Genomic DNA, 27,710 nt, shown 5'->3' on the forward strand with positions numbered 1-27,710 from the left:
AGGCAGGCATTATACAGGGTGGGCTACGGGGGGGGGGCACTTTTCAAACCGGGTCTAAATAGTCGCCGGCCCTTAGGTAAGACCAGCTCAGTAGACTGAATGCTGATAATGATAACTAGTTATATCCATGCTAAGCTCATACATGTACATGTACACATTTATTACCTTATTGAAATACCACTTTGCTTTGAAATTATTCCCTAAGAGTTGTATCAAGGATATTTACCTGGGGCTTATCCTACACGCGAATTTGTAGGGATTTTAATGACACATACTGGTAACTGTACATCATTGACATAGAAGGATTGCATGTAGGTTACAGGAATTTCACCAGATTTCTCAACACCTACATGTAACAGTAGTGTGTTGGCAACAGTTGGTGAAATAACCTGATTTTCTTGGAAAGCTAACCTAAGACGTTCACGAGGGCCATTTTACCAGAGGGGGTGTGATTCCCAGGATTTGCTCAGATTTTGTTGTTTCAGACCTGCTAGGTGTTGAATTTGGAAGTTTACTTTTAATATCGGGGTTTTGGTACCTCCCAGCACTTTGTACAGAAAACATTCCAAATGTAACCATCTATAACAGAGCTCAAATGCCTGGACATATGGGGGTTTTAATGTTGCAACCCTCGTGCAGATCACATGCATTGAAAAATACAAGATGTTTGTAACATACACATAGGATTTTTTAAAAATTACATCAATGCTTTGTTTTCTCTCTGCCCTGGAGTTGTATCTTGTCAGTCGTTAGATGCCAAGGGTAGCAAATAACAGCAGCCTCCTGATGACACACACTGGCTCGAGGCCGACTTCACAAACAGTTGACAAACACTAAAATTAATAGCAAATGTATTAGTACTTCATTCAACTACATAATTGGTGATCCCTCTTCCCTGTCATTCTTGCCGGACTTCTTCGTAGAACCCAAATTTGTCGACACGATTAAAATGTGCAGCATCCAAATGCTGCTAAATCACTGTTTTTTCACAATGATATTAGAGGAAATTACCAAGAAAATGATAAAGACTGTGTTTGTCATCATCTCAAGCTTCCATTCATTTCCACCCACGTTTCTTTCCACGATCTCTCCCCTTCCCTGGTAACCGGTCATGTCCGCATGGGCAATTCTCAGGTACTGCTTACCAGTGACGGGGTCAAGAAGATTCTGGGCCTCATTTTGGCGTTTGGCAACTACATGAATGGAGGCAACAGGACCAGGGGACAGGCGGACGGATTTGGTCTGGACATACTGGCCAAGCTGAAAGATGTCAAGAGCATGGTAAGAATTGCCGACCAGAGTCACAATGGGAAGACATTACATCTACAGCCTTATGTACTGAATCACCTGATAGTATTCCGCTCACCATTCCATTTTTGGAGGAATTGACAAAACTTCTTTTCATCATATGAACAGAGTGCAGTTCTAGTTTCCAACTACATTCCTTTCCGAGGTTCATGCTTTGTAAATTTTATTTTTTAAAACTGTACCTTCGTGTTTCTAATTTGTGGATGTTGTTGGGGATTGACAGATATCAAATTGTCAGTTGCACCATGAACTGACCTATCTTGTACACAAAGTCTATGTATGATACATCACTTATTGAAGTGTGCACTTACGTATAGAGATACATGTACTTTGCTCTGTGGCATGACGGACAAAATATAAATCATCTGTGATGAGTCTTGGTATCAGGGTGGGTCCAAAGGGAGCTCTGGGCAGTCCTATGTCTTAAAAAGGGAAACCCATGGAGTATTTTTTTGAAGAGTGTCTTACAAATAGGATGCTGTGTATCCTGTGTACATGTAGTTGTTTGGGGAAGTGTCTTAGTGCTGTTGTAAGGTTTTAACCCTTGAAAATGCGAATAGAGTTCTTTTTTTCACATCTGAGAATGGGACGAAGGACGAGTTGTATTTCCCCCTCTAGTTGCCACATCTTGTGAAGAACTTGCAGTTTGGAGTTTTTATCCGCGTACTCTAAGACAAAAAGAAATGTGAAAGTTTGTAAGAGGTTAGTTTACTTCTATGCAGAGCAGTTCACATCCACAATAAATACAAGTTCCTGCTTACAGACATACCTTTTGAGACAATTCCCCTAATCTATTACTCTGCCTTCGATGCATTCACCATGTCAGCTTTCTCTGCTTTGTTACCATTGGAACAGGATAACAAGATTTCCCTGCTGCAGTATATTGTTACCTACTATGTGGAGAAAGTGGATGAGGTAAGGTGTCCCCTGCAGGGAGGTGTTGATACATGGGAAAGTGGAGCAGAACAATCTATATCATGGACATAATTATATGAGCAAATGTGTCTGACATGCAAGATGTGCAGGGCAAAATTCTTCTCTTGAAAACCTGCAGTGTTGTATTTTGTAGGAAATGAAGAAATTCTTCTTTGGGCCTGAAGTTTTTGGTCCTATCAGATCTTTTCAAAGGCTTATTAAAGAGAAAGTCTGCCACAATAGACCTAAAACATAGTATGCACTTTCCTATGGGGACTTGATGGATCGCAAGCCATCTCTCTGCCATAGGAAACCACTCGTCAACAAAGCATAATGTCATTCTGTCACAAGTCTATTGAAATGTCAGGCCCTACCAACTTTCTGGATTTAATGGAAAACCACTCAAAAGGTGATATTTCTGTAAACTTATGCCACCCATGCAAGTTGTAGGTAGAATGAGAGCGGTGTATTGCAGGCAATGTGAGAGGAGTCTGTAGATATCATTGTAGCTTGCAAGCCTTGAGGCAGCTTAGACAGAAGGACTCAAGGAAATACACGGTTTCCGAGGTTGTAGAATTAAAAACTTGCAGTTGATGTTAAATATACTGGCAGAGATGGAGATTGTAAAGCGACAAAAAATCATAAATCGGCCAGTGTATGATTTGATCCAAGGCCTTAAGTTGAATGTAAATGTACCACCACACCAAAGTGACTGCCTCTTTTTAACGTTCCAGTTTTCAGTGGCCCCCACACATGACAACTCGTGGTGCATTGCAGGACAGTATTCAGCACAATATCGACTGCAGTTCAAAAGTAGCTTGTTTGAGGCAGACGCTTGGTGGTGCACTTTCCTTGTGAAGTCTGTTCACCTTCTCAACTCAAACATCTGTTTTCTATTCGGCAGCATTCTGGAACAGAGCAAGCACGCTTCCCCTTGCCGGAGCCCAGTAAGATCAACCAGGCTACTCTGGTGAAGTTTGAAGATCTCACCAAGGACCTTGGCAAAATCAAGCGGGATTTAAAAGGCATCTGTTATCTTATCATCCACTTCGCGGTTACGGTGTCAAATGTCAATCCTAATATTTTCTAATGTTTTGAACTGAAACTTTTGGGAGATATTTACCCTTACTTCACCCAGGGTTGGTTTTGAACTTACTAGTTCTGGCTTGAGTCCAATTCAAGTCAAAAGATTTGAATCTGGAACTAGGGTCCAGCTCTCAATCTTTAATTATTATCTTTAATGTTAGCAGTATCACGTTTATGTATTTTAATCCTGAGAACCTTCATGAGAGAACCTTTTTGAATCCTCCAAAATTCAGTAGTGTGCGAAATACTACTGATGATGCACTCTTTGCCCTCAACTACTTTGGGGCACTGAGCCCCATAATAAACGGAGACTGGGCTCTAGCTTGATCGTCCCCTGAGAATCTTCGGCAACCTTTCAGTGGATTTTGATGGATTCGGGAGGATGAAAATAATGAAAAACTGTTATTACAGTTATTGCATTTTTCTACCACGTGGTATTAGTATCCCCTTTAAAAAATTGGTAGTCTGTACTGCACAATTAAACATTCATCAGAGCCTGGTGAGGAAATTCTCCTTGATGAAGTTTATCTTGGGATTTCCTCCTCAGGTTGTGAGGGGAAAATGGTCAAGGTCTTGAAAACTTCAGCCGAGGAGCATCTCCAGCCCTTCAAGGACAAGATGGAAGCCTTCTTGGAGCACGCAAAAGAGGAGGTTGGCACCACGGAGGATAAACTTCGAGAAACCATTTCAAAGTGAGTCTTAAAGTCTCTAAGATCAACGATAGTTTTCAGGAGCAAATATGGCCACTCAACTACAGTTGACATAGTGCAAACACATTTCCACATCTACATGTAGGTGGTCAAGTGATACGTTCACATCAATAGCAGGAATGGCTTTGAGCTCCAATCCTATTCATTTGTAGCATCAAATGCTCCTCGTTTCCTAGCAGCACATTTAATGCAAGTAACTTGTGCCAGCCTTCACACCACCATTAACTGCTCCCAAGTTTTATCAATCTTAATACCGTTAGTCTTAGCCATTCGCACTGCACTTCCTGGTTCAAAATGACATCACACTTTGTGGTACTCTTTTGACTTATATACAACTCCAAGCCATGGCTATGTCACTTGGACCCTATCATAGATTACGTACACATCACCAAGTAGTCTACACGAAAGTGGACATTCTGTTTATACTGAGTAGTGGGAAAGTACCGAATGTATTTTTCATTGATTTTTCCCCTGCAGGTTTGATTTCCTGGCCTCGTCGTACTGTGTCAAGCCCAAGTCGAGCGAGGAGCTCACCCCCAGCTACCTGTTTGGTCTCTGGGCCCCGCTGTGCCGAGACTTCAAAGATCTCTGGAAGAAGGAACAACAAGGAGTAGCCAAACGGAGGTGGGTTGCAACTTGAGCTGCATGCGTCAGCAGTTGAAATTGATTCTCAAGATACTCCAAGATTTGTGAAGGATTTCCAAAATGATTACCTGATCATTATTCCAAACTGTATTGTAAACAGTTTCGTTGATATGCCAGTAATGTTGATTTCATCACATCTGAAGTTTTGCTTTTGCGAGATGGGCATTCATTCAGTGGGTACTTTATCCCTAACCCTACGTAATACTACAAATTACTACTTGTAGTAAAATGAAGTATTGAGCGCTGTCGCTTGTAAGAAGACGTGGCCTTATTGTTTCCACAAGCCGTAAAATACAATAGATAAGATAATGTACCATACAGTGCTGTGGCAATATGAATGCATGGCTTTATTGTTCTCTGTATGAGTAACGATGGAAGTAACCTAGCCAGAAGTAGTAATCTGTAGCGCTAGGTCCTTCAGGCTCAGACTATTACTTAATATTTTGTAGTACCGTGTAGTGTAAGCCAAACAAAATGCTTGGCGATCAGGGTTAAAACAAAAACTCAAAACTTAGACATGACTTACACTGTATTCCACATGCACATTTACAGACAGGCATATCATTACAATATATTCATAGGAATTCACTGAATTGGGTCCAAAGGGTGCTGATGTATGGATATGCAACATACATACATAATGAGAGTAAAATAATTAGGGACCACTGGGAAATGTATTGAAAGACTGCTGCAGAAGGCACTGCTCCTATTGTAAGATATATTTGCAGTTCCGCGTCGCCAGCTTCGGGCGGGAACTATTTCCATATATTGCTGAGTAGCTATACTTTGATTGTGCGCAATGTAATTTTTTGCAGTTCCACGTCACCAGCTTTGGGCGGGAACAACCTGAACTTGTATCAAGTTGAATAAATGGCTGCTCAGGTTAAAAAGTGCCCAGATGTTATCTTTCGATATTAAAATAGATCCTTGATTTGGCTTTTTATTGCTGAATCAGTCGACTTCCCTGAGGATCGTCCAAAGCCTGATTGATTTATGGTTTGTTGCCGTCTGTCCTTCTCTGTCTGACATCACCTCAAGTTCCTTGCCTTATTTTCAATGGACTGTACCAGGTTGCGAGAGGCGCAGGAGAAAGTGAAACAAAAGCAGGAAGAGAAGAGGAGCTCTGTTATTGTCAAGAAGGGAAGCAAGAAGGCTGGGGGCCTGGTAAGACATTTATCTGCTTTGAGCAGAGCCCCACCCTCATCAGTTCATTTTGTTGGTAGCGATGGGACCAAAACATGCGTTTCGTAATCATTTGTGGACCAGCAAAGTACAGTTCCCATCAAGGAAAATGGTGCTAGGAAAATGGTGTCCTCTCTTGGTCCCACTTGCGGTGGATAGGTATGCCAGTGTGATCATTATGCATCCTTGTATCTGTTATTCCGACAGAATGACTTGTAATGATCATAAGGGCAAACATGGTTGCGTCTAAAATGGTAGTTTCGAGTTATGTTCATTCCAGGGAGTTAATACTTGTAGGTGAGTTTCGGGAATGTCAGTGTGCTTTATAAACCTATATCATCGTTACTGTTATTATATTTAATGAATACTCATTAATTTTTTCTCAACTGCTTTCTTTTTTAACAGAAAGCCAAGTTAGCAGCCAAAGCAAGCACAGCAAGTAAAACATAGCACTCCTAAAGCAAGGTTGCTGGTACATCACAGAACCTAAGGTCTAGTGAGTATGTGCCTCATGGTGTTACAGAATTCTCCTCCGCCATGTGAAGTCAAGATGTTTGTCAATTGTGTGCAGCAGAATTGTTGTCCCAGTGTGTGGTACACTTGGAAATGGGGGGAGGGGGCATTCTATTAGGCCCACCCGGCTCTGTTGCCGTCTGTTGGACCCACCCGGCTATGTTGCCGTCCCTCTGCATCTTCTGTGGTTGTATGGTTAACAATTGCCACACAGTGATGACTTAATAGTCTAGTTTCCCTTCGTCTTTCAGGAAGAGATTCAAGTTTAAGTACTTATTCCAAGTTATTTGTTTCTGGTTGTGAGTCGACAGTTGTGAGGGATTCTGTGTCTTTGTATTGAGTAACTTGTATTTGAGTTTTTGATTTCCATGTTTTGCTTGTTTTCTATGCAAACATATCTATTGTATAAAAGCAGGTGTATTGTTTGACGGTAACACATAGTTAGGATTGGACCACCTTTTTGGCCGACTCGATCATACATGCCAAAGTTTGGCCAGAAATGACAGCCTGCATGCTGTCTTGTGATAGCTTTTAAGTTACAATGGTCTGTTGAATGAATACTGTTTAGTTAGGAACCCTAGTTCAAGAAGATATATAGTGCAATTTTTTTTTAAATAGAAGCTTCTATAATCATGCAGGAACAAAAGATATGCAGTACACACAAAATTTTCTGGCTAAAGGTATTTGGTCAAAGTGTATGCCATCCACTTGGAAATTTATCCTGGAAAAAGCTTGCCTGAAAGTTACCCTTAACTGACTTGAAAACCCCCTGTACTTTCTAGTGCAGTGTTTCCACATGGAAATGTGTTGTCCGTTGTTGTCGCTCAATATAACAATCGGTTTGGGGTGATGTCGTTGAACACGTGCTCAGTACTTTACATGGATGATACTTGTACTATTTTGAAGTGGTCTGCAAGTCGGCAGTGAATGAAAAACAAGGAAGAAGTTCTCAGTCAGTGGGTTTTGATTTGAACTTGAGCTCCAAGTTCATGTTAGTCATCAAAAGTGTTTAATATCAGCAAGAACCAGTGGCATAGTCGGGCTCTTCTCAGAGGGGGGCGGTTAAAGGGTAACATGGCAATTTTTTGGGGGGGGGGGAATTCAATTTGATCCAGGTCCTGAAATAGGTGTTTTTCCACACTGAACATGTATCAGCACTCAACAGGTGGCATAATGAAAGCCTCCCCTCTCCCAAATTATATTTTTATAATAATAAACATGCCACTAGCAAGAACATACATGTACATGCAAGTGCAGTTTACATTCCCACTATGGTTGGTTTGTTAGATTAGAATGGCCATTGACTAGTAGTTTGTATTCCTCTTGGTCTTTCGCTGCATATTTCAAGTCACATATTCTTTTTGTTCCCATTATAATCCAAAAATATATAACCCCAGAGTATGAATATTGTGCATTGAACCATTGTTGTCATTGTAGTCAAGATTATACTTAAATACGTTGTATATGACATATACAGAGTTAAAGAACAAAACCATTGCTTTATATGTAACAAAAATTCAACTGGGCTACATTTAAGCGTGCATTCATCAAAAATCTCTTTAAGCAAAATAAGATATTGTATTTTTCAACTCAAATCGTAACTAGCGTTTTTTTTCCTTTTGTATGTTTTATTTTTATATTTTTTTTTTACCAAGGATTAACATTCCATCCGTATTTTATAGGAATAGTTTGTGTAGTATTGTCTCTCTGTTGAGATCCACATTTTGTATCGCGGGAAATGTACTTGTACTTGTGAGCAATAAGTGTTTGTACTGTCCATGATGTAGGCTTTTGCACAGCAATACCCTTCAAATGCTGCAATTTAAAAATCTGAATATTCCTATGAAGTTGAGAGTCCACTATACCGATTCGAGACAAAATATCACGTGTCTGGTGAATGTCTTGCCTCGGACCTTCCTTCCTATCATCTACCTATGACATCAGAGCCCTCTGTCCTTAACCACTTTGAAATGGTGTTCCACAAGGAACTTGTCCCAGGCATGGTATTTTTCTTCGTTGAAAATCCATTTACCAACCTTTTAAAAAAACGAAACAATTCTGCAACCACAGTCCCTGTACAAAGTTTGAGCTTACCAAATTCTGACAATTGGTGGTTGCTTGATCCAGATTTCTGCTATGTGTGACATTTCCTTCTGCACTGTTGTTTTTTTTTATACACCTCGAGAGAATGCGACATAGTCATATATGCTACAGTACCCAGCTGTGGTACATAGATGCTTGAGGGTTATGTGTGGTACACCGCCATAGAGTAGTTAAGGACTCTCTGTATGTATGAAAACAAAAGGAATCACTCAAGCATGGGAACAAGTAGAAATATTGTCCACGACTGCATCCAGAAAGTACCATGGCTTGTTTAAAAGTTCCTTTTGTGACTGACTCAGAAACTCCCTTGCATGTCCACATGTCGTTGGGTATAAGCCATGATTAAACTGTGGTTTAGGGGTAATCATTTTCCCACTTGTATCTGGCCCAAACAGGCTCCCTCGGAGAAAGTCTCATCAGTTACATCAGACATCTTTGAGATTCCTTATTTGCCCCCCTTCCAACTTTCATCACCTGTGACTTCCAAATTAAGTATAACAGTACTCATTCCTTAAAAACTGTGGTTTTGAAGAAGTTATTCCCCAGTGTGTATCTTGTGCATATTGGCTATATCTCTGTGGGGAAAATGTCTCCTCAAATTGTTTATTAAATATTTTATGTTTCTGAATCGCAACTCCAATGGACTGAAGAGTGAACACCCCCCCCAGCAGCTGGCACATCCAATAACTCTCTAGCCACTCCATTCACGCAAACCTCATATCCCAGGGAGTAAAATTTATGTCAGTTTGGGCCATTTCCATCAATATTTGTATGACCATTTCATGCATGGGTTAGAGCCGACAGTCTGATGTTAGCCAGCCCTGGGAATGCCACCTGTCATATTTTCCCTCTGCCGGGCAAGGACGTTAGATGTGTTACAGCCCTCCAGTGTGCTGTGGTAGAGTCACCATGTCTGGCCTGCCAATTGTCACTTGTGGAAGGGCTTGTCTGAGTAGTAGCAATAATGGCTTGTCGGCTTGTAGGTGGAAGGGCGGCATGTTTCAATGGTGTTAATTGGATAATTTGAAAGTATTTCATTTTTTTATGAGGGTTGTGATTTCATGGATTACTGTTGAGCTTCCCCTTGACGCCCAACCTAATCTGGTTGGAAAATGCTGTGTCCAAATGCTTTTAGAATTTGGCCCACTTAAGTAGGGTTACAGTGATGAAAAAGTATTCATATGTATGTACTATTAGAAATCCAGATCAGTTTCATTCATGACAGGACTTATTATCATTAGAGCTTTTTCTGTCTGTGGGCAAAAAGGGTTCCCTTGTTTTTTCTTCAGACTTCTATAAAAGTCATGTCACCATGGTGTTGAAATAACTCCAGCCAACTACATGTTTTTAGTCTTTTGTTTCTGAAAAACAACATACAAAATACATTACCTGAATAAGGTTCTAGATGTTTGGGGGGATGAGTATTGATGGGAGGGGGTGGGGAAAGCCTGGAAACTAAGCAAAAAAATTTTAAATGAAAAAAAGGGAAAGAAAAGAAACAGAAAAGAAGAAAGAAACATGAAAACTGCCAGTGTCTGATAAAAGTACCTTGGAAACACCCCCTTAGTCTGCTTTGTTGACTGCTTTGCTCCCTCCCCCTTAAGTGAGCCACTCCCAAATCCTGGCTGCGCCCTTGGTTTGGGGTAAAGCTCAGAATGGAAGCTTATTTTGTGGTCCCTTAAACAGAAGAAAGCACCAAGTTATGCTTATTTTTTTGTAGTCCTTTGATGGAGGAGACATCTGCCAAGTAGTCACCGAGGAATTTCCCACCTTTTGTTCCACGCTTCTCAGCCTGTCCTCTAAACAGCTGCCCATCACTTATCACAAATAGTTGTAAAAATATCCATTTTCCTGCCCCCCCCCACACACACAAAACAAAAATGATAGATTGTGCACTGGTGGTCCCGGGTTATACATTCAGTTATACCAGGGTTCTGTTGCATGCACGCTTTTTTAGTGATTTAGTGTCCGGTGGCTGTTTTGATACCATTGTCTTAAATCAACCAGCTACTGATTTTGATATTCTTTGATAGGCCATTCATTTCCACGGTTTCTACTGAGAATAGAATTGTTGCCCTGTCTTGTACTTTGTATAAAAGACGCAATGTTTTTGCTAAGCAAGGATCATTTGTTGTGATAAAAGTTCAGCTGCTGAGTTGACAGGAGCAGTGCAACTTCGTATGTCCTTGCAGGTATCCATTGAATTTGTAATTCCCTGCCTCAGGGAGAGTGTAAATGTTCAAAAGCAGGGTCAAGCGGAAAATGTTCCTGCTGAGGGTTCTGCCTGAGAAAAACTGAGCAGTCATCTCCCCTAAACTATCCAGGATTTCTTAATTTTTCTGTATAAACGCCAGCTTTAAGCAAATGTGAACTTAATGAGGAACATGAACATTGGCCAGTTGATCGGATTAGCCGAGAAGGCCCTACTCTGATGTGTGACGGTCGTCATACAGAGGTTGATAAATGGATTTGCTTCAAGTATCTTAACTGCCTGTTCTACAGAGCCATGGTAATACATTGCTTGCGGTTGGGTTCTCAGTTGAACTGTTGCTTAAAAGTTTACTTTTCAGTATTCTGTAGTGAGGCACTTAGTGAAGTCAGGCTCTGGGTGCATGTCTTACCGGCTTTGTATTGTAATCAGCTCCACGTAGTTAATAATGCCAGGTAGTAGTTTCTAAACTGAAAGTTACTGTTTCTGAAGCATTGCCAAAGAATGGTAAATATTTTAATGACTTATTTCAGATGGTATTTGTACTGGGAAAAAAAAATGCTTTGAAACACAACAAAGTCACCGCATGCATTTTTGTTCCCAGAAATTCTTGTGGCACTAGCAGTGCTGGCCTCTTGTCCAAAAGTTTCACCAGTACTTTCAAGAAATTTTAAAAAAGGAGAGGAAAAAAAAAAAAGATTTGACATACACGGCCACTTCAACCAAAGGCCTTCCCATGTCTGGCTCCCGGTAGCTTGTCCCAGCTTTGATTATCCGACTTCCGTTAATTGAGTTGTGAAAACACTCCCAAAAGACTTGAAAGGCCGGTTCCCGACTGGTATTCCTGCCTGTTACCCCCCCCCCATACATGCATGTATACCTCTGGTGCTTCAGTGGTATGTAGACCGGCTTACCCTGGCGACAGTGCTGTGGCGCCGGTTTGTTTTTCTTGCAACAGTTGGCAGGTCCTTACTTTTTTCCCTGTGTCTCTCTCTCCTCTGTCTCACATACACTCGGCATTGGTTTACATCCTGAATGTTGTTATTACGGTTGTGCTGTATGATTGCAGGTACCTGGGGAATACCCAGTGGATGACTTTCAAAAGCAGTTGATGCTGGAGCGATGCCCTCTTCCCCCCCCCTTAGGTTTATCAGACAGCAAATCTTTCAACTGTCGCAGTTGTTGATGAGCTTAAAGGGAAGTTGTTGGCATTCTCAGGCATCTGTGATTGGGCTCACTGGATGAGGCTGTAATAGTTCAAAATCAGTACACCCCCTTCCCTGTACATTTACCTCAGGGACGTGTGGGCAGGCCTTCACCCCATTATCATTAACGAGACAACTTCCTTTGGGACCGAATGTTGGTTACATTTCTCTGTCCCCGCAAAATGAGTGTAATGACTTGTGTTGATCCCCACATCTACGGAACACGTATGATTGAGCTTGAGTGTCTGTACAGATCAGGCACATATATAGGGAGTACATGTACTTGTAAAATTAAACCATTTCCACAATTGACCCTGAGCCATGTTGCTTCTCATGCGCCATGCTTTTTCTTCCAAGCAATCTGAAGAACTGCATGACCTTAGCATAATGTGTTACTTGCACCATGAAATGACCTATCTTGGCAAGTACACAGTACGAACTTAGTGGTCTTGTGCACATGAAGTATATGCAGGGTAATTTACATTGTGATGTGCACTCACATCACAAATGGAATGGAAAACTGCCATGTTGGGATCTTTATTATTTGCTATTGTTTGCACAAATTGGTGCCACTGGATACATGACAATACTCTAGTTTGTTACTTTGATGAGCCATGTTCCATGTTATTTCACGAATTAGGTATGTGCCCTCCCACCCTCAGGAAGAATCTACGATCTTTAACATCAACTCCACTATCTCCCTATCAGGAAATTTCTTGCAAAGAGGTTCCCCACAGAACTCAATCAACAGCAGTGAGAATTGAACCCGGGACCCATTAACCATAGTCCTAGGGAAAAAATCACCATTGCTAGTTTGATGTTCCAACCCCAAGTCTTATTGCGTTCTTTATTCAAATATTTAGTATCTTCAGATATACAATCTGGAGTATTATATGTACCATATTTGGACAGCCTATTACGTTACAATCTCGCACAATCTGACCAATCACAAGGCTTGTTCTAGCTGCCTGCAACAGATTGCATGGGTGTTACCATGTTACAGGGTGCTTTTCTTACATGTTGCAGCATATGGAGCCAAAAAAAATTCAATTACAAAAATTTGATTTGCTGCGCAAAAAATCCTGACTACAAACAAAAACTAGAAGTTCTAAAACACGTTTGTACCAATGGGATTTAAAATTTGTCGTTGCCAACTTGAGATATCAAAACTGAATTTTGACAAAAGTTGCTCTATCAGTATAGGAAAGGTCACTATGCCCACATGTGGTAATACTCTAGACTGATGTATACATATAAGTACACTAGTGACAAAGCATTTTAGAGAAAAGTTTACTCCAGTTCAGGGGGGGATTGTAAATCCAATGAAAATTAAAAGTATAAAAGATCAGCTGTGTTATCTGTTTAGAAGCTGTCAAAAAGACTCCTGGTAAAGTGATCAACATTCGTTCACACAGACGCCTTTCTTACACATCCCCCTGTCACCAGGACAGATGGCGTGGGCCTGGCAAAAGACATCAGTGGATTCAGAAGTGGGGGGGGGCAGATAGCCATTTTGCAGTCAGCTGCTTTGAAGCTTGGTAGATTTTTTTGATTAGGGGACTGGTAGTGGATTGGGCAGAGGACGGTGGAATATTGGTGGTGAAATGCACAGTTGTGCATTTATCCCTGCTCTGTATGTTGCTAATGAGGTCTGCATGTACCTGTGGTGTGCAGCACAGTGTCAGTGTTAGTCCGTAGCATGCATGATTCTCCATGGCTGCTTTAAAAGTTGAGGACTGCTTAGGCTAGTCGTCCATGATGTCTTTGCCGGTCTTGTTCCCAGCCTCCTGAGGATACTTGGACATTGCTTGATAAGATGGAAAAGACTGGTTGGGGGATTACCATTCCATTTTCTGATGGCTTTGCCACGATGCTTGTGCTAATGTCTACATTCCCAGCCACTTCAAGAATTCATTGCTCTAACAGATTGCCTGGCCATATGATTCAGCACCACACAACTTGTACTTCTTTATGGTCCCCTTCAGCAAAGAAACATTTCGGTTTATTTCAGATGTTCACACATTTCCAGTTGAAAGATTTTTATATATCTCTGAAAATTGTATGTACTTGTCATCTGATTCACATAGTGTTTCCTTAATCCCTTATTGATGTAAACCTCACTTCTACACTCTCTACCTCGCAGACTGACCTTCCTCTAAGAATGATGGAGGAAAAATATCTAAATCTTGCGAAAGACCTTGTTGTCTGCTGTCTGCCCCCCCTCCATGAAAAGTGTTTGGAATGGTAATGGTACTTGGGAAATCCGACTGACTTCCTCTATGTTGATTGACAAGGAAAGAATGGTTTGGGGGTAACTGACACTAAGCTGTCATCTTTACTTGAGTCATTTGTCATCGTCCATATTCCCATGTTGGCACCCACACTCGGCATTCCAACCTGGCACCCTCCAAGTTGGCACCAGTGATTAATGATGCATCCTTATTTCATTTTTATGTTTTTTTTTGGGGGGGGGGAGTTACTGGTCATGCAGTTGTTCATGTTGGTTGCACTTTTGTTGCTCTGCAATTTTCTGTTTCGTGGACAGATTGATACAAGCTTGTCATGATTGCTACTCTTACAAAATTTGGACACTACCAGATTGATCACAGGTCCCGCGTGGTTTGCAATTTTTTTTATGGAGGGGGCGAAACTTGATCAACTCTTCGTATACTTACGTTGTCTTTGCTATGTTCATTTTATTGCTGGGTTTGGATGAATTGAAAGATTAACCTCTGTGCTCTTGATGTGGAGTTGAAAAATTTGAAAGGGCAGTTATTTCACTGAATAGTTTGAGCAGTGCAGCTGCCATTGTTGGAGACTTCATAAATGTATCTGTTAGGATTGGGGGATTGTTGAGTTTCGTGAAGTTACAGTAAATCCATTTTCACATTCACTTTTACACTTGCAGTGATCATGGGATTGGATGACTAACAAACAATACATGGGGGGCAGACCAGTCAAACATAGTTTTAGGGTTTTTTCTTTCAAACTGTTGTAAGATTGCAGATCATTAACTCAAATCTAGCCTCACCTTTTTTATTCAAATGTGGGCATTCTTTTCAGTGTGCAGATAGAGTTCACAATTTTTTCTATGAAAACTTACTTCGCAGAATTAAATGCTCAAAGAGGTTTAGGGGCATGTGGCTGCTAGCCACATTTTTTAACCTGAAAAAAGGATTAACTCTAGGTGCCAGAGATACTCTTATTTTAAGGTAAAATAAGAGTTTTTCCTTATTCAATTCTTATTTTATTAGAATGATCGATGTTTTAAGTGTTTATTTTGAATAATGTCAAACAAACTCAAATACAAATACAACTTAACTGAAACCACATGGGGTTTGTTGCACAACTTCATCCTCGAAGTCGGGCATTCGGGAACTTCCGTACATTATTGAATAGCACAAAGTTGAAGGGTAAAGTTGCCTCTTTGCTGTGTGTTAGAAGTCCATTGTGACGTCACGCTGACGGTGAGAATATTGCCACATTGTATCCATTACTCAAATCATGTTAGGTAATATTAGACCCTAATATGTGCCCTCCCTTTGGTCGGACATCCTGGAACTTCTGTACATTATTGAATTGCATGAAGGGTAAATTTGTCCCTTTGCTGTGTGTTAAAAGTCCGTAGTGACGTCATGACGACCGAGGGAATACATCTGTTTTGGATACTGTCCGTTTATCACATGACAGGCCGATATATCCACATCATCTTTCTGCCAACAGTGAGTGCACGCGCATGCGCACTTGCGCGAGACTGCAGAGCTTTGGGATGTTCAAGAGCAAACATTCCAACTCCTTTAGTCAGTATTGCGTGGTACCCATGATACGTTTTATGCATTGGCTACCAGGGAATTTGATCAATGATTGCACTCGTATAACAGGCTGGTTCTTGTCCCTGCAGCGTATAATGTAATGGGGGGACCGCTATTAACCAGACTACTTTTACTCACTGGTACCCGCACTAGTTTCACATTAAAGTTTACACAATTAAAGTGAGGGAACAGTGCATTTGCAGATGATATCATTTACATTTGTTTATAGGTTAATTCGTACATTTTGACAGTAAGCCTATCTTCTTCTTAAATTCAGACCTTGTTTCTTTGAATACATTCCTCAAGACAGAGGTATGACAAAGCAATTGTTGATTGCTGTGGTGTGGAATATGACGTTTTGAACACCCCTCCCTAGGGTATTCAAAACGTCATAATCCCACACCACAGCTGTCAACAATATGGACGATTCACAATAGTGCGCCTCCAAGAGTTTGCAAAATGTTGGCCAATCACAACGTGTGAAATCTGTTGACCCTTTTCAAACGTGCATTGGGTCTACAGATTTCGCACATTATGATTGGCCAACACATTGCAAACTCTTGGGGACACACTCTTGTGAATCGCCTGTATTGTTAAAATAATGTCTGCTTGTTCAGATATTCAGCGGGGATACATGTGTGATTGAGTTGAACATTTAGATCATTCCAATTCACGCGTATATGTACAGTATTATCAGTGTGGTGTTTTGAAAGATTATAATGCGTTTTATAGTTTATTCAGACAATTAACAAGTTATTTATGTGGTCAGTGTTGTCTAACAGGGTGTATTGGCAAATTCAAAAGTGTTTGTAATATTTTTGTATGCAAAGTTTAAAGAACTGTAACTTTTATGTGAGCCAAAGTATTATGTACCGAATGTGTTGATATTGTGAACCATAGATGTATATACTTGTGAAATAATTACATTGGGCAGAAGGATTTCATTATGCACATATCTTTCTTTGTGAAATATTTGTAAAGAGGCTAGTGGAAAGTTTTTCCTGTGTATTCAGAAACTGATATTGGGTACTATCTCGTTTTTCTATAATTGCTATCATGTTCATATAAGATCCATAATTATGCAGTTTGTATTTTTCTATACAGGGCAGAAAGTACTGATTCCGTGATATTTGAAACATGTTATAATGAAAAATGCTATTAGGTCTAGTTTTTATATTTAGTTACCAGTACATGTTGAGCAAATTATCCCTTTTGGTAGTAGTAGGAGAATTGAAATTGCTGAGGGGTTTAGCAGAATGAGTTCAGTGTTACGTGTATACTTAGTATTCAGGACTTATTTTGAAACCTGAAAAAATATGAAATGTTTGTTCATATAATATTATCATTATAATAATGTGTTCTTAGTTGTGCTTTGAAGTGGCATTTCTGCCAAAGGCCTCTCAATAGCCCCACCGGTTACACTCGTCTGTGATCTTCGGGTTTGGAAGTCAGCCGCAGTTAATTTATGATTCTTTTAGAATGGTATTCAGTGAATTGTATATTGTGCACACGCTTTCAGATTCTTCGGTAAGAAATAAATAACAATTCCATATGAAGCAAAATGAGAGGGAAGTACAGGTACTAAAATGTAAAAGGTAACATATTTGAGCAATAAATGAAGTTCTATATAATTATCCATTTACTACAAGTACAAGCTTGTTCTCTTTGATTTTTTTTTAAATCCAAGTCCATAATGCCGAATTCTATGAGACCTGAGAGATCTGTGCTGACGTTAAAACACTGTTGACATCAAAGCAATCTGAACCCCATATTGAAGAGCGCGTCTGTTGTCTTATCCGACCCAGTTTGAGTGTTGCTGCTTTAACACCAGAGTAAAGATGCTAGTGACGTTCATACTTTAAAGTGCAGTGATCGTGAGCGCACACGTAATGATCAGCAAACAGTAATAGATACGTCACTTCCGCTTTGTCGCTCACCGGCGATTGGAGGCAGAAGCGCTTTGCCTCGTTTAAAACTGATTGTCATTTATTGCTGGAAATTGATATTTGCCTCTGTGTGACGTGGCTTAGGGGCTTTACATTGCTTGTTGGTATAATTTGAGTGATAGATTTTTATTTTTTATTATTATTTTTTAGAAGAGCATTTTGATTAGAATCCAAATCAGTGACGCACACGTTTGATTGAATTGCTCGACATCACTTCAGTATCATATCAATTAAGAGAATCGAGTTACTTGTTTTTGTTCCCCCGCTGAGTACATTCGGGCGATATGATCAACACTACGAAAGTTTTTGCGGAACCAATGGGGCTGGTGAGCAATTTTCACACCTGTAGCTGTGAAAAACTGCTCCCACTGACACAGGAGGGCGCTGTGGATCTTAGCCAGGTTACCCTCTCCACTGCCGATGTAGTAGGTTGACTCTCCATAGTCCTATGATGACAATTTTCTTCAAATGCCCGAAGAAAGCTGACGGAAGGCTTTACTTCAAATAAGGTTATTTTTTGTAAGTAACCTTAAGAGAAAAATGGTACTTGATTCAAATAATGTGTGTGCAACAAGACGTTTGAAAATATTTCGACTGTTGCGATAGGCTTACAATGTTTGATTCGACAACACAACTATATAAATTAACGGAAAATATTTTAAGAGAGTATTTTATATTGTGGGATGGTGCAACTGCTTTAGGAAGCATATGCGAATCGTACACAGGCGATATATAGAGCCCATATTGGTCAACAGTAGGGGGTGGAGCTGGCGATGAAAAGGGGGTGGCGTTGTGGTAGCGGTAATGTATGAAAAAGGCAAAGGCCTTCCTGTTGTTTCGGCGAGTTTGAAGAGGAAAACAATACTGGATTTTACTTTAAAAAATAACGGAAATGCGGTCCTATTTGGAATGGAAGAAAAAGCATTGGGAGACCTAACAGTTGTTATAAGTAGGGTGTTGGGCCATTAACAGTGTTGATTGTCGGGTGTTCGGCTGTATAATTTGAGTAGGCACTTCTTGCTCCCACGAGTTAGTTTTGAAATACAAAACTATAAAACTAGTAGCCATAATTACAGTCTCCCAATTATAACCACGGGTCTGGATTCGTGTGTATTAGTGGCAAATGGTGAGGGGATGGGGGAATTGTGAGGGATGACTTGCTCACCCATGGAAATTGGGGGAGGGACTGACATCATTTGACACTATAAAGGGGCCGATGTGCATGAAACAGATGTACATCTGTAATATGTATTACATTCCTGTAGATTCCTACATCAGATCGGCATATTTATGGCTTTTTTATTCTCCCTTTTGAGTGTTATTGAAAATGGTTGGTTGTTGGGAAGTTCGAAAAAGTCTTCACAATTGGCCTTATTTTTTCTCACCACAACAAAGTGGGAGGAGGGGGGAGATGATTCAACGTAGGCTGGGGGGGGGTTCGTACGAAACCCCCCCGCTTTCTTCTGAGTGCCGCTTGTTGGTGGTCTTTTGTGTGTGTGTGTGCCGGATATTTTAAATATACCGTAACATTCGGCATACGAGCCACGGCTTGTACGTTGATTCTCAAGCTCAAAGTGATCACGATTCTGCATATAAATGAATCTGTCTCTAGCCATATGTACCGTCAGGAAGTTCTGGCAAATATCCACATTTCAAGTGCTTCAAAGGGTTTGAAATCAGTGTATTTTTGTTAAGTTTATTCAATATTGAAAACTACAGTGTACAAGTCTTACATGCAACCTTTGGTGCGCGACAGACATGCAACTTTTCGATGTTGTTTTCCAAAGCACAGTGTAACAGGCCTTTGTATAAAAATATGTGTTCACAGTGCCAAAAGTTCCACTTTTTGGTTTGACGACCCCCTACCGAAGTCTCTGGTCAGGCAACGGGCCTGGCCCATCCCTCATGGTCAAAAAGTGTGTACATGGGGGATTAATACCCCCATCCCCGGGATTTAGGCCCATGGTGATACATCTATATGCACTCAGCGTATAATCGCAAAGTCAGACATTTGAAGGTGTTATGATTCATTGAATCTCGCGTGCCTACCTGTTCCTAATATACAGCCCCGACTATAGGCGCCTCGATCCATCGCGTGTGACGTGCCCCGAACCGACACCAACTTGTTTGTCAACCCATCGCATCCGTTTCTACACTTGATCATTACCGACGCATTTAGAAGTCCCATATAATAAAGTGGCGTGTACAGTGTACATGTACAGTACATGTACGCCCAGCGCACCGGTTGAAGAAGGCACTCTTCACGCCCACACAGAACCGTGGGGGAAAAAACTGTAGATAATCGCCGTAAGCCACCGGGTCGACACGGTGAGGGTGGCGGGGCGGATGACGGAGCAAACCCCCATGGATGATTTTATTTCTCCGGTCAGCACGCAAGCTCTTAAATGTCATTACCAATCGGAGAGGCAGACACGAAGGAGCCTCTTTGAGTTCGTGTATCCCCGCCTTTATTGGCTATCGCTGCTCGTGGATTTAGCCCTTCTGTTTTCTCTAGCACTTTTCCGTCACCACTTTAATTTTCTCTACCCTGTGTTAGCAAATTAGTGAAGTTTACGGAACTTTTGTTCGTGTTACTAATGCATGCTGAGCGCTCCCAAATTTTAAACCAGACAGAGTTTTTTGTGGCAACATTAGAAAGTCGCCGGACAGTATAAGACTTGTCGTTTTTTGAAAGTCACATTTCCACAGTAAGTCAGAGACATCAGCTTTATGCTTATTATAGTAATTGGAAGCAGTTGCAGACTTTTCCGATTGTCTGTAACCTCGACTGCGTCACTAGCGACAAATAATGTATAACGGGACAGGTAAACGCCATGGCAGTGTCAAGAATGGATCGAGAATGGGGAAAAGATGCCACCCCCAGCAAGAATTTTTAAAAGATATAAGAAAAACGATATTTGGGGGTTTATTTCATTTCCTTTCCTTCTAAAAGTGTGTTAAACCCCCCAAAATAGGCAACCTCATCCCTGAGAAAGGTCATATAAGGCTATATAAATATATTTCCCAATTTTTGTGCCCCCCCAAAAAAACCCGGTTTTGTCCCCCTGAAATTTAGATTCTGGATCTGCCCTTGGGCAAGTGGGCTTTAATATACTGTTAATCGTTAATCGAAAATAGAGGTCGATATTGGCAGTCTTTTTTTAAATGTACATAGAGACCCTACTTTTTGCAGACTTGTTTGGCCAAAAACGTATTGGAACTTGAAAGAATAACAATGACTATGAGTTTTCATATTATACAGGGTACTTGGAACTATTTAGCTCGACTTTTGGTGCGTTAATATTGGACACACAACAGTGCACCTTAACCTATTTCCCTAAAAAAGATTTGTTTTTTTTCTGCACTCTGTACTTTTAATAAAGTACAGATAGGTCTACATCCCCTGAACCGAAAGAATGAATTTAGGGCAACTTGAAATTTGTCCCTCAGGGCCGATTCCTCGGAGGCAGTTTACCGTGATATATGGCCCGCGGGGGCCCCGGGTCTCGCTCACTTCCCCGGGGCCGCGTGATCCCGTCCCCTTGATGGGCCCTGAGCGAATCTCGGCAATTCTTGTAGTTTACCTCTTGACGGGCTCCAACTGCGCACCTGTCCCGCAGTGTGCGAGAAGGCGCCCCCCACTGCACCTGGTCGCACCATTAGGAAGCTTTCCCCCCAAATAAACCGCAAGGGAAAAATTGACACGCGCACTGGGTCTCCCTCTGAAAGGGATTATGGGAACTGCGGGACCATAAATATGTGCGTAATGTGCCAAACCACAGACATATCGCCCGAAGTTTGTGTAATGGCTGGTTGATAATTGCCGACAATGTGTCCCGACCTTCCTGCTTGAAATATGAAAAATTGGTGTACAGTCTTGGGAGTCTTGATGAAAATTTTTTCTAAGAGGCCAGATTAAGAATTTTGTTGGCCAACCGTTTTTTCTACGTGAATGCTCATTCAGCATTTATAAAATGCCTGGTTATTCTTTTGTAAATTTCATTTTATGACGAGATTTCATGTGGTTATGTGTCGTGTCGTGCTGTGCGCTGTGATACCTGATGGGTGTAGTGAAGCGTATATTCAGGCGTGGCAGAGCAGCGTCAATTCGTACCCACTGTCCTATCGGAAGAAGGGCGTTGGTGACAGTCAGGGCTTCTCCACCTCATGTTTGATGGATTTTACTTCGTACCTGACCCTACAGTGGACACCTCGTGCTCCTAAAGCTTCTCAAATGCTTTGACTTTTCCTCTTAAAAAGTTTTGTGGAAGAAATTTGTAAAGGAGCGTATTTAGTTGCTATCGAGTCAGCTTGAATTAGCTACACCGAACATCGTAGTCTTGCTTGATCGGGACATTTCATTCTCTTCCATGAGCGTAAATCCCGTGGACGTGGATGCATATCCCCCAACACATTTTTTGCCAAGGAAATTAGCTATTAAATAATCCCCCACTTTTTCTTGTTGAGAAAAAAAATTGAGATGGACTGCGACGGATTTTTTTGACTTCCTAACAACCAAAATGTATTCAATAGCACTCCAAAAGGGAGAACAATTTTTCTCGTAAATGCGCCGTTTTGATGTAAGGTTCTGCAGGAGTGTTATACATATTACAGATGTACGTCTCTATGTTATGTGGTGTCAATATCGCCCCCTATTAAATTTCCATGGTCTGGCATATCATCAAACTCACAATGCCCATCCATTATAGTTCTCAACACACATGCAGGCCATTTGTTTTAATCTCCCTATTCCTACCGTTGTTGTTCTGGCCTGACACCTTTGGCTGTTATAAAGTTCCTTTTGTGTATCGTGTTTATTTTGTTTATTTTGTAGTCGTAAAAATATCTGATAATGTCTTTGTTTCTTCTGGCTTTAAATTAAACAGCCTTTTTTCCCCCGAGCTTGACCAAACTGCCATATAGGTACCCCACCGCAACAAGAAACCGGGGGCGAAACAGCATGCAAGCGCGGGCCTTTCGTGGACCGTCGACCTCGCTCGCCCCGCCCACACATTGTTGTAAGACAAGGCCGCCCCTTTGTTAATCCATGCAATCAAGGCTGTGTGTTTTCAGTGCAACATTAGAATTTGGTGTAAGTGGGAAGGCGACATATCGACGAGTGCATTAATGTATTTTAATTGCTGAGGTTCGGTAATAAATCTAGTCTCGATGATCAAGCCCCAAAGGTCAGACGATACTGCACTTTGCGGAGTCGGAGCTAGAAATTAAGGGATAAGAAGTGTTTACAGTGAAATCTCCGAGAAGCGGAATATCAGAAATTCTGAAGTGCAAGCGGGGGTGGGGTCGAGGAAGTCTTATTTCCTTAGTGTGCATATAGGTTTAGAGAAAAACAGTACACCAACCCCCCCCCTTGTGGTATCTGGAATTAAACCTCAAGCGGAACCTGGGGTGCACGCATTTTTCCAATTGTGTTCAAGGTATCAATGGGAGCACCCAGGGGTATGGACATCCATTGGGGGACGTTCCCCAGGGCCTCTGAGCTGTCCCCACATTCTTTACAAGGATACAAAGAGGGACACTATGTCCTGATCGGGGATGGCGTGGACGCACCTCTTTCCCGTGGCCACCGGTACTAGTGATGAAAACACTTGTTATATACAGGGTTTGCATGGCTGCTATTTTGGAAGCCAGTGCTTTTGTTCCACAGGTTATTCACAAAGAAGGTTCCCCTGTGGAACAAAAGAACTGCCTTGCAAGATGGCTAAAACGCAAACCCTCTATTGTTTAACCGTTCCCGGCCCACTGCCACTCATCGTGTGAACGGCAACGTTGGGCAGTAAATTCAAGCCTGCCTTAGCTATGAAGCATGGCACTGAATACACCAGGATTTACGTGCAGAGTTTGGAATGGAGCAGTGAATCTCAACCGCATGTGGAAGGAGGCTTGGTTATAATGCTCCCATTATACACCTTGACCAGAAGCACCCCCTCATCGGTAGAAAAGGGTCATGTTGGTCGGGGAGTTCATTCTGCTGATATCCGCTCTGAGCGCAGCAAAAGAGGGTGTGTTTTTTGGTACTCACCATTGATCTCCCGTCTATAATGGAATCAATGGTACTCACTGCCTAAGTGCGCGTTTATAATGGAGATCATTTGTTGTATGGTCTTTGCGCGCGTACACGCAGAACGCGTGCAAGAACCGGCTTGGAAAACTTACCACCACCTGTCTTTCTTTTGCCGCTTGGGGGTGCACTTCAACTCGGAGCTGATAGCGACTCAAGCGTAACGCGTGTATTTCAAAGCTGTTTGTGAACTAGCAATGTACGTGAAGTTCCGTCGACCAAAGGAGCCTCCGTTGCTTGATCGAGCTCGGGGCTCATAGGTCATATTACTGGTATAACAAGGACCTTAGGGCTGATTTAGAAACGGCTTGGCCTGTTGAGGCATAAACAAAAGCTCAAATAAACTCGTTTTCAAAGAAGGTATTGTATCTTCTGGAAAAAGATCTGGGAAAATTCGAAGCAACTGGCAGCGCTGCGTGTCGTTACCAATAATCAAGGATTTCTTCTTCATGAATGCCATGCTAAAAGAAGAATCACACGCCTCGCCGTATTGGGCTATGACCTCAAAACTCGTGACGAAGCGGGGCTCAAACAACAAAACCAGACAATTTCCCTTGATATTCGTCTTTATGCTGCTGGAAGTTCAGACAATGTGTGTGTGTGTGGGGGGGGGGGCGACAAAACGAGTAACGACAGATTTGAGGAATGTGATGTTTGATATATCATGTGATGCCCCCCAGAAAGATACCCAGTGCTGCACCGATGCCAGGTAACCAAAGACTACACATAACGCGTAAAGAAAAATTCATCGCACGTGTACACTTCATATACAGGCGAGATCGCCTCTCTCGAGAGGTTTCATTATGTTTGGCCAGGGTTCATCAAGAGCTCTTTCGTACATGTTTGCGCAGGCGTTATCAAGTCGCAAAGCCACCACTGCACGTTACCAAACGGGCCCAATATCCAAATTGCTTCTGTTTTCTGAAGGTCCTCCATCACACAAGGCCCTTTTGGACAGACAAAGGAAGTTCATAACAAAGAAAATTTACTTAAAATAGAAAGGTAATATGTGTGGGAGAGCTCACAAGCAACGATCGACTAGAGTAAAAGTAAGAGATTCCAAAGCGGGGGGGGGGGGTTAGAAAAGAAATCATCATAGAATTGGCTTTATTTACAGTGACTGCAGGTGCACTATATATATGTAGCAAGGATATTAGGCGAGTGAACACAGAAATGTATACTGAGTATTTTTTTTAGGTACACAAACAAAAAAGCACAGGTGGTAAGGTTCAGGGCAGTGTCGTATCAAGCGGGGGGCCAGGCAAGGTGCCCCCTGGACGTAATGCCCTATTTTTTCGGAACTGGAAGAGCAAACATTTTAGAAAGCCAAATTTACCACCCTTCTTTTTAAGGGGTGGCTAGAGGGTTCTTCTATAAAACATATGCATTGACATTGGAGAAAGCACATTCCCCACTGAAAACCTGGATATGTCACTAGTTCAGGGTTCGGAAAAGGATGTCTTTTAATATTTTTTAGGATTACCTCACCGAAAAAAATTGTTGCACTCAGGAATTATACGCATCGGTTATGGATGTATAAGTCCTTGAAAGTCTATTACTAATCCATAAAAAACCAACCAGTCTTGAGTGAAGTCCCAGAGTATTTAAATAGATTCTGACCAAAAAAAAAATCTTAAATTGTTCCCCGGTGACTGGACTTGCAATGGCTCGACCACAACCTTGCAAGGCAAGCTCGCGCCCACTGTACAGCGATGATGAAAATTGTCTCAATGTCCTGTGTATAATTAATATGATGACATTATGGCCATGAAGTTGTCGTGTGGAAAACACGCGCAGATTATTGATGTTAAAATCATGCTTCAACTTTTGTATAAGTCCACTTACGAAAACGTGAATCTTATGTATCCCACCAAGTACCCCCTAAATCCTTTGCATGTAACTTAATAACAGTAATGTTGTTTTCCACCGAATGTTCCACGAATCGTGTAACCTTTCTTATATGAAATGCAGCCAAGGAAATGAAATTGGACACGCAGAGCTTTTACAAACCCTTCAGGCGTTAAATCAAATTTTCATCGTATAAAGGCTACCCCTTGTTGAGAGAACAAGCAACAGCCCAGAAGCTTTTTTCCCCTTCTTCACGACCGTGTCCTCCCCTCCGAATTAATTCTCGTATTCAACATTATACCAATCGGTTATCACGGGCGAGTTAAACTCGCCGGCGAGCCCAACCGACCGGACACTGGCGTCGCTCCGATAAGGCCGGCCGAGCACTGCCGGCCAAATTGACTCACATAGTCGCTGAAGCGAATTCGTAATGACGCGCAGGGACAAAAACGCACGCCCCACACACGGACATTATTCCAGTCCCCAGATTACTGCGATTTACCGACAGACTTCAAGATCGGTCGTACCGCTGACCCTCTTGCAAGGTAGCAACCATGTTTATTTACATTGTCACTTGAAATTTACAACGCTGAGAATTTCTCGCTCGCGTGTAAAAGGTTCGCGGTCTCTCGAGTGGGTGAAAGAGAAAGAGAAAAAACACGAATAAACGAATCAGCCATGTTGAAACCAGACCCGAAATTCGCCGAATTTGATGTCCCCGCTGATACGCCGCTCTTGTTTTCTTTTAATTATGGCATCTCTCGAAACAAATCAAATTTGATTCGGGAATGACGCTCTCTCTTTGAATCACTCTGAGCGAATATTTCCCTTCACTCTTCGAGCGCCTATTAGGCAACAAGTCGCGGCGGTTGTGCGCAAAATGCATCCCTCAGATAAATAAACTCGAGAGTGAGGATATTTTTGTGGGAGCGAAGTCACGGTATTTGGATCCTCATATTTACAGGTGGTTGCTGATGGAGATATCGAAACAAACCATTTCTTTGAAGTGCCTTACCTGTGACATTTTATTGTCTATACGGCGAGTCATGACTGGTGACGAAAGTTGATGTCTTTTGGGCATGCGCAAAACCTGAAGTGCACACAGTTTCGCTCATACGTATTGTGGGCACAAGCTTAGATGAGCTTAAGTTCTCCGCAATATTTTTTTGTTCGAAGGAAGTATAGACATTGCAAAGCACTGTGGATTAGGCCCTACTTGCTGCGTTAATCCGTGCACGTGCATTCATTGCGCACACGGAGAGTCGATCGTGAAGTTGGTGTAATGAGTGCTAAATGAAATTATGTCCTGCATCTTGTAGAAACAAACCCATCCCAGTGCACAGTAAAATGGTTCCCTGATGTAAATCGTAAATTATACGCATTGTGCTACAACTGTCTTGAATATTTTCATAGGCCCTGAACGATCGTGTGACTGGACGATAAAAGCGTATCTTACCCTCACGTCACCCCGGTGCATATCACATCATGATGTCATAGACTAGTCGCCGCCTCACGGTGTAACCTGTAATGTAGGGACTGCTAACCAGGATAGGCCTACTCATATTCATGTGCTATTTTCATCTTTGTACAATTGTAATAAACTCTAGTGAGGGCAGCGAACTGGCATATACGGGAAAACGATCAGTTGGCATACGGTCAGCTGTTGCACTGTACGCTGGGAATTTCGTTAGCGGTAAAAGTTAAACTTTGTTTGAAGTTTCTTTCTGCGTAGAAGTTCTTCAACGTAATGCCTGTTGAGCTAAGTCTCTTCCAAATTTGGTTTTAAGAATGAAAGATACTGCATTCTAGCAAGACACGTGCAACTTACGCAATCAAATCGACACGACATGAACTGTGCGAATCGTACAACCTTCTGTGCAATAAGGATTGAGACACTCGTTGTTTCGATTAAATTCGTGATACTCCAGGAGAGAAAATCAGACTTTTTGACGTCTTTTTGGCACGTTCGTCTTCAAAACGCCACAAAATATCACAAAGGCCATCCCTATTTTGTGGTTTTGGGCCAAGTTAGCGCACTTTGGTGAAGCTGCAGCCGACGATAGCAACGCGCCTATTTCAGCCTTAATCCTGCAGGATACTTTCAGTTCAAACATTCCTTTTATACTCTGATTCGTCGTCCTGAAGT

General features: G+C 41.7%; 1 protein-coding gene across 2 annotated transcripts in view; it reads left to right on the top strand.

Annotated features, from left to right (window-relative positions):
• The window catches only part of LOC110986863 (uncharacterized), a 40,851-nt gene extending 23,509 nt beyond the window's left edge, over positions 1–17,342 (top strand). For both annotated transcript variants that reach the window (XM_022249126.2, XM_022249127.2), the window contains exons 11-17: positions 1,135–1,281; positions 2,164–2,223; positions 3,128–3,248; positions 3,857–4,001; positions 4,497–4,643; positions 5,735–5,828; positions 6,252–17,342. In XM_022249126.2, the coding sequence (XP_022104818.2) occupies positions 1,135–1,281; positions 2,164–2,223; positions 3,128–3,248; positions 3,857–4,001; positions 4,497–4,643; positions 5,735–5,828; positions 6,252–6,296 (759 nt within the window). In that variant the 3' untranslated portion in view covers positions 6,297–17,342. The remainder of the gene's footprint in view (positions 1–1,134; positions 1,282–2,163; positions 2,224–3,127; positions 3,249–3,856; positions 4,002–4,496; positions 4,644–5,734; positions 5,829–6,251) is intronic.
• The last annotated feature ends 10,368 nt before the right edge of the window (positions 17,343–27,710 follow it).

This window comes from Acanthaster planci, linkage group LG01, assembly GCF_054643075.1.
Source record: "Acanthaster planci isolate LZ-2023a linkage group LG01, COTS_SCS, whole genome shotgun sequence".
NCBI lineage: Eukaryota > Metazoa > Echinodermata > Asteroidea > Valvatida > Acanthasteridae > Acanthaster > Acanthaster planci.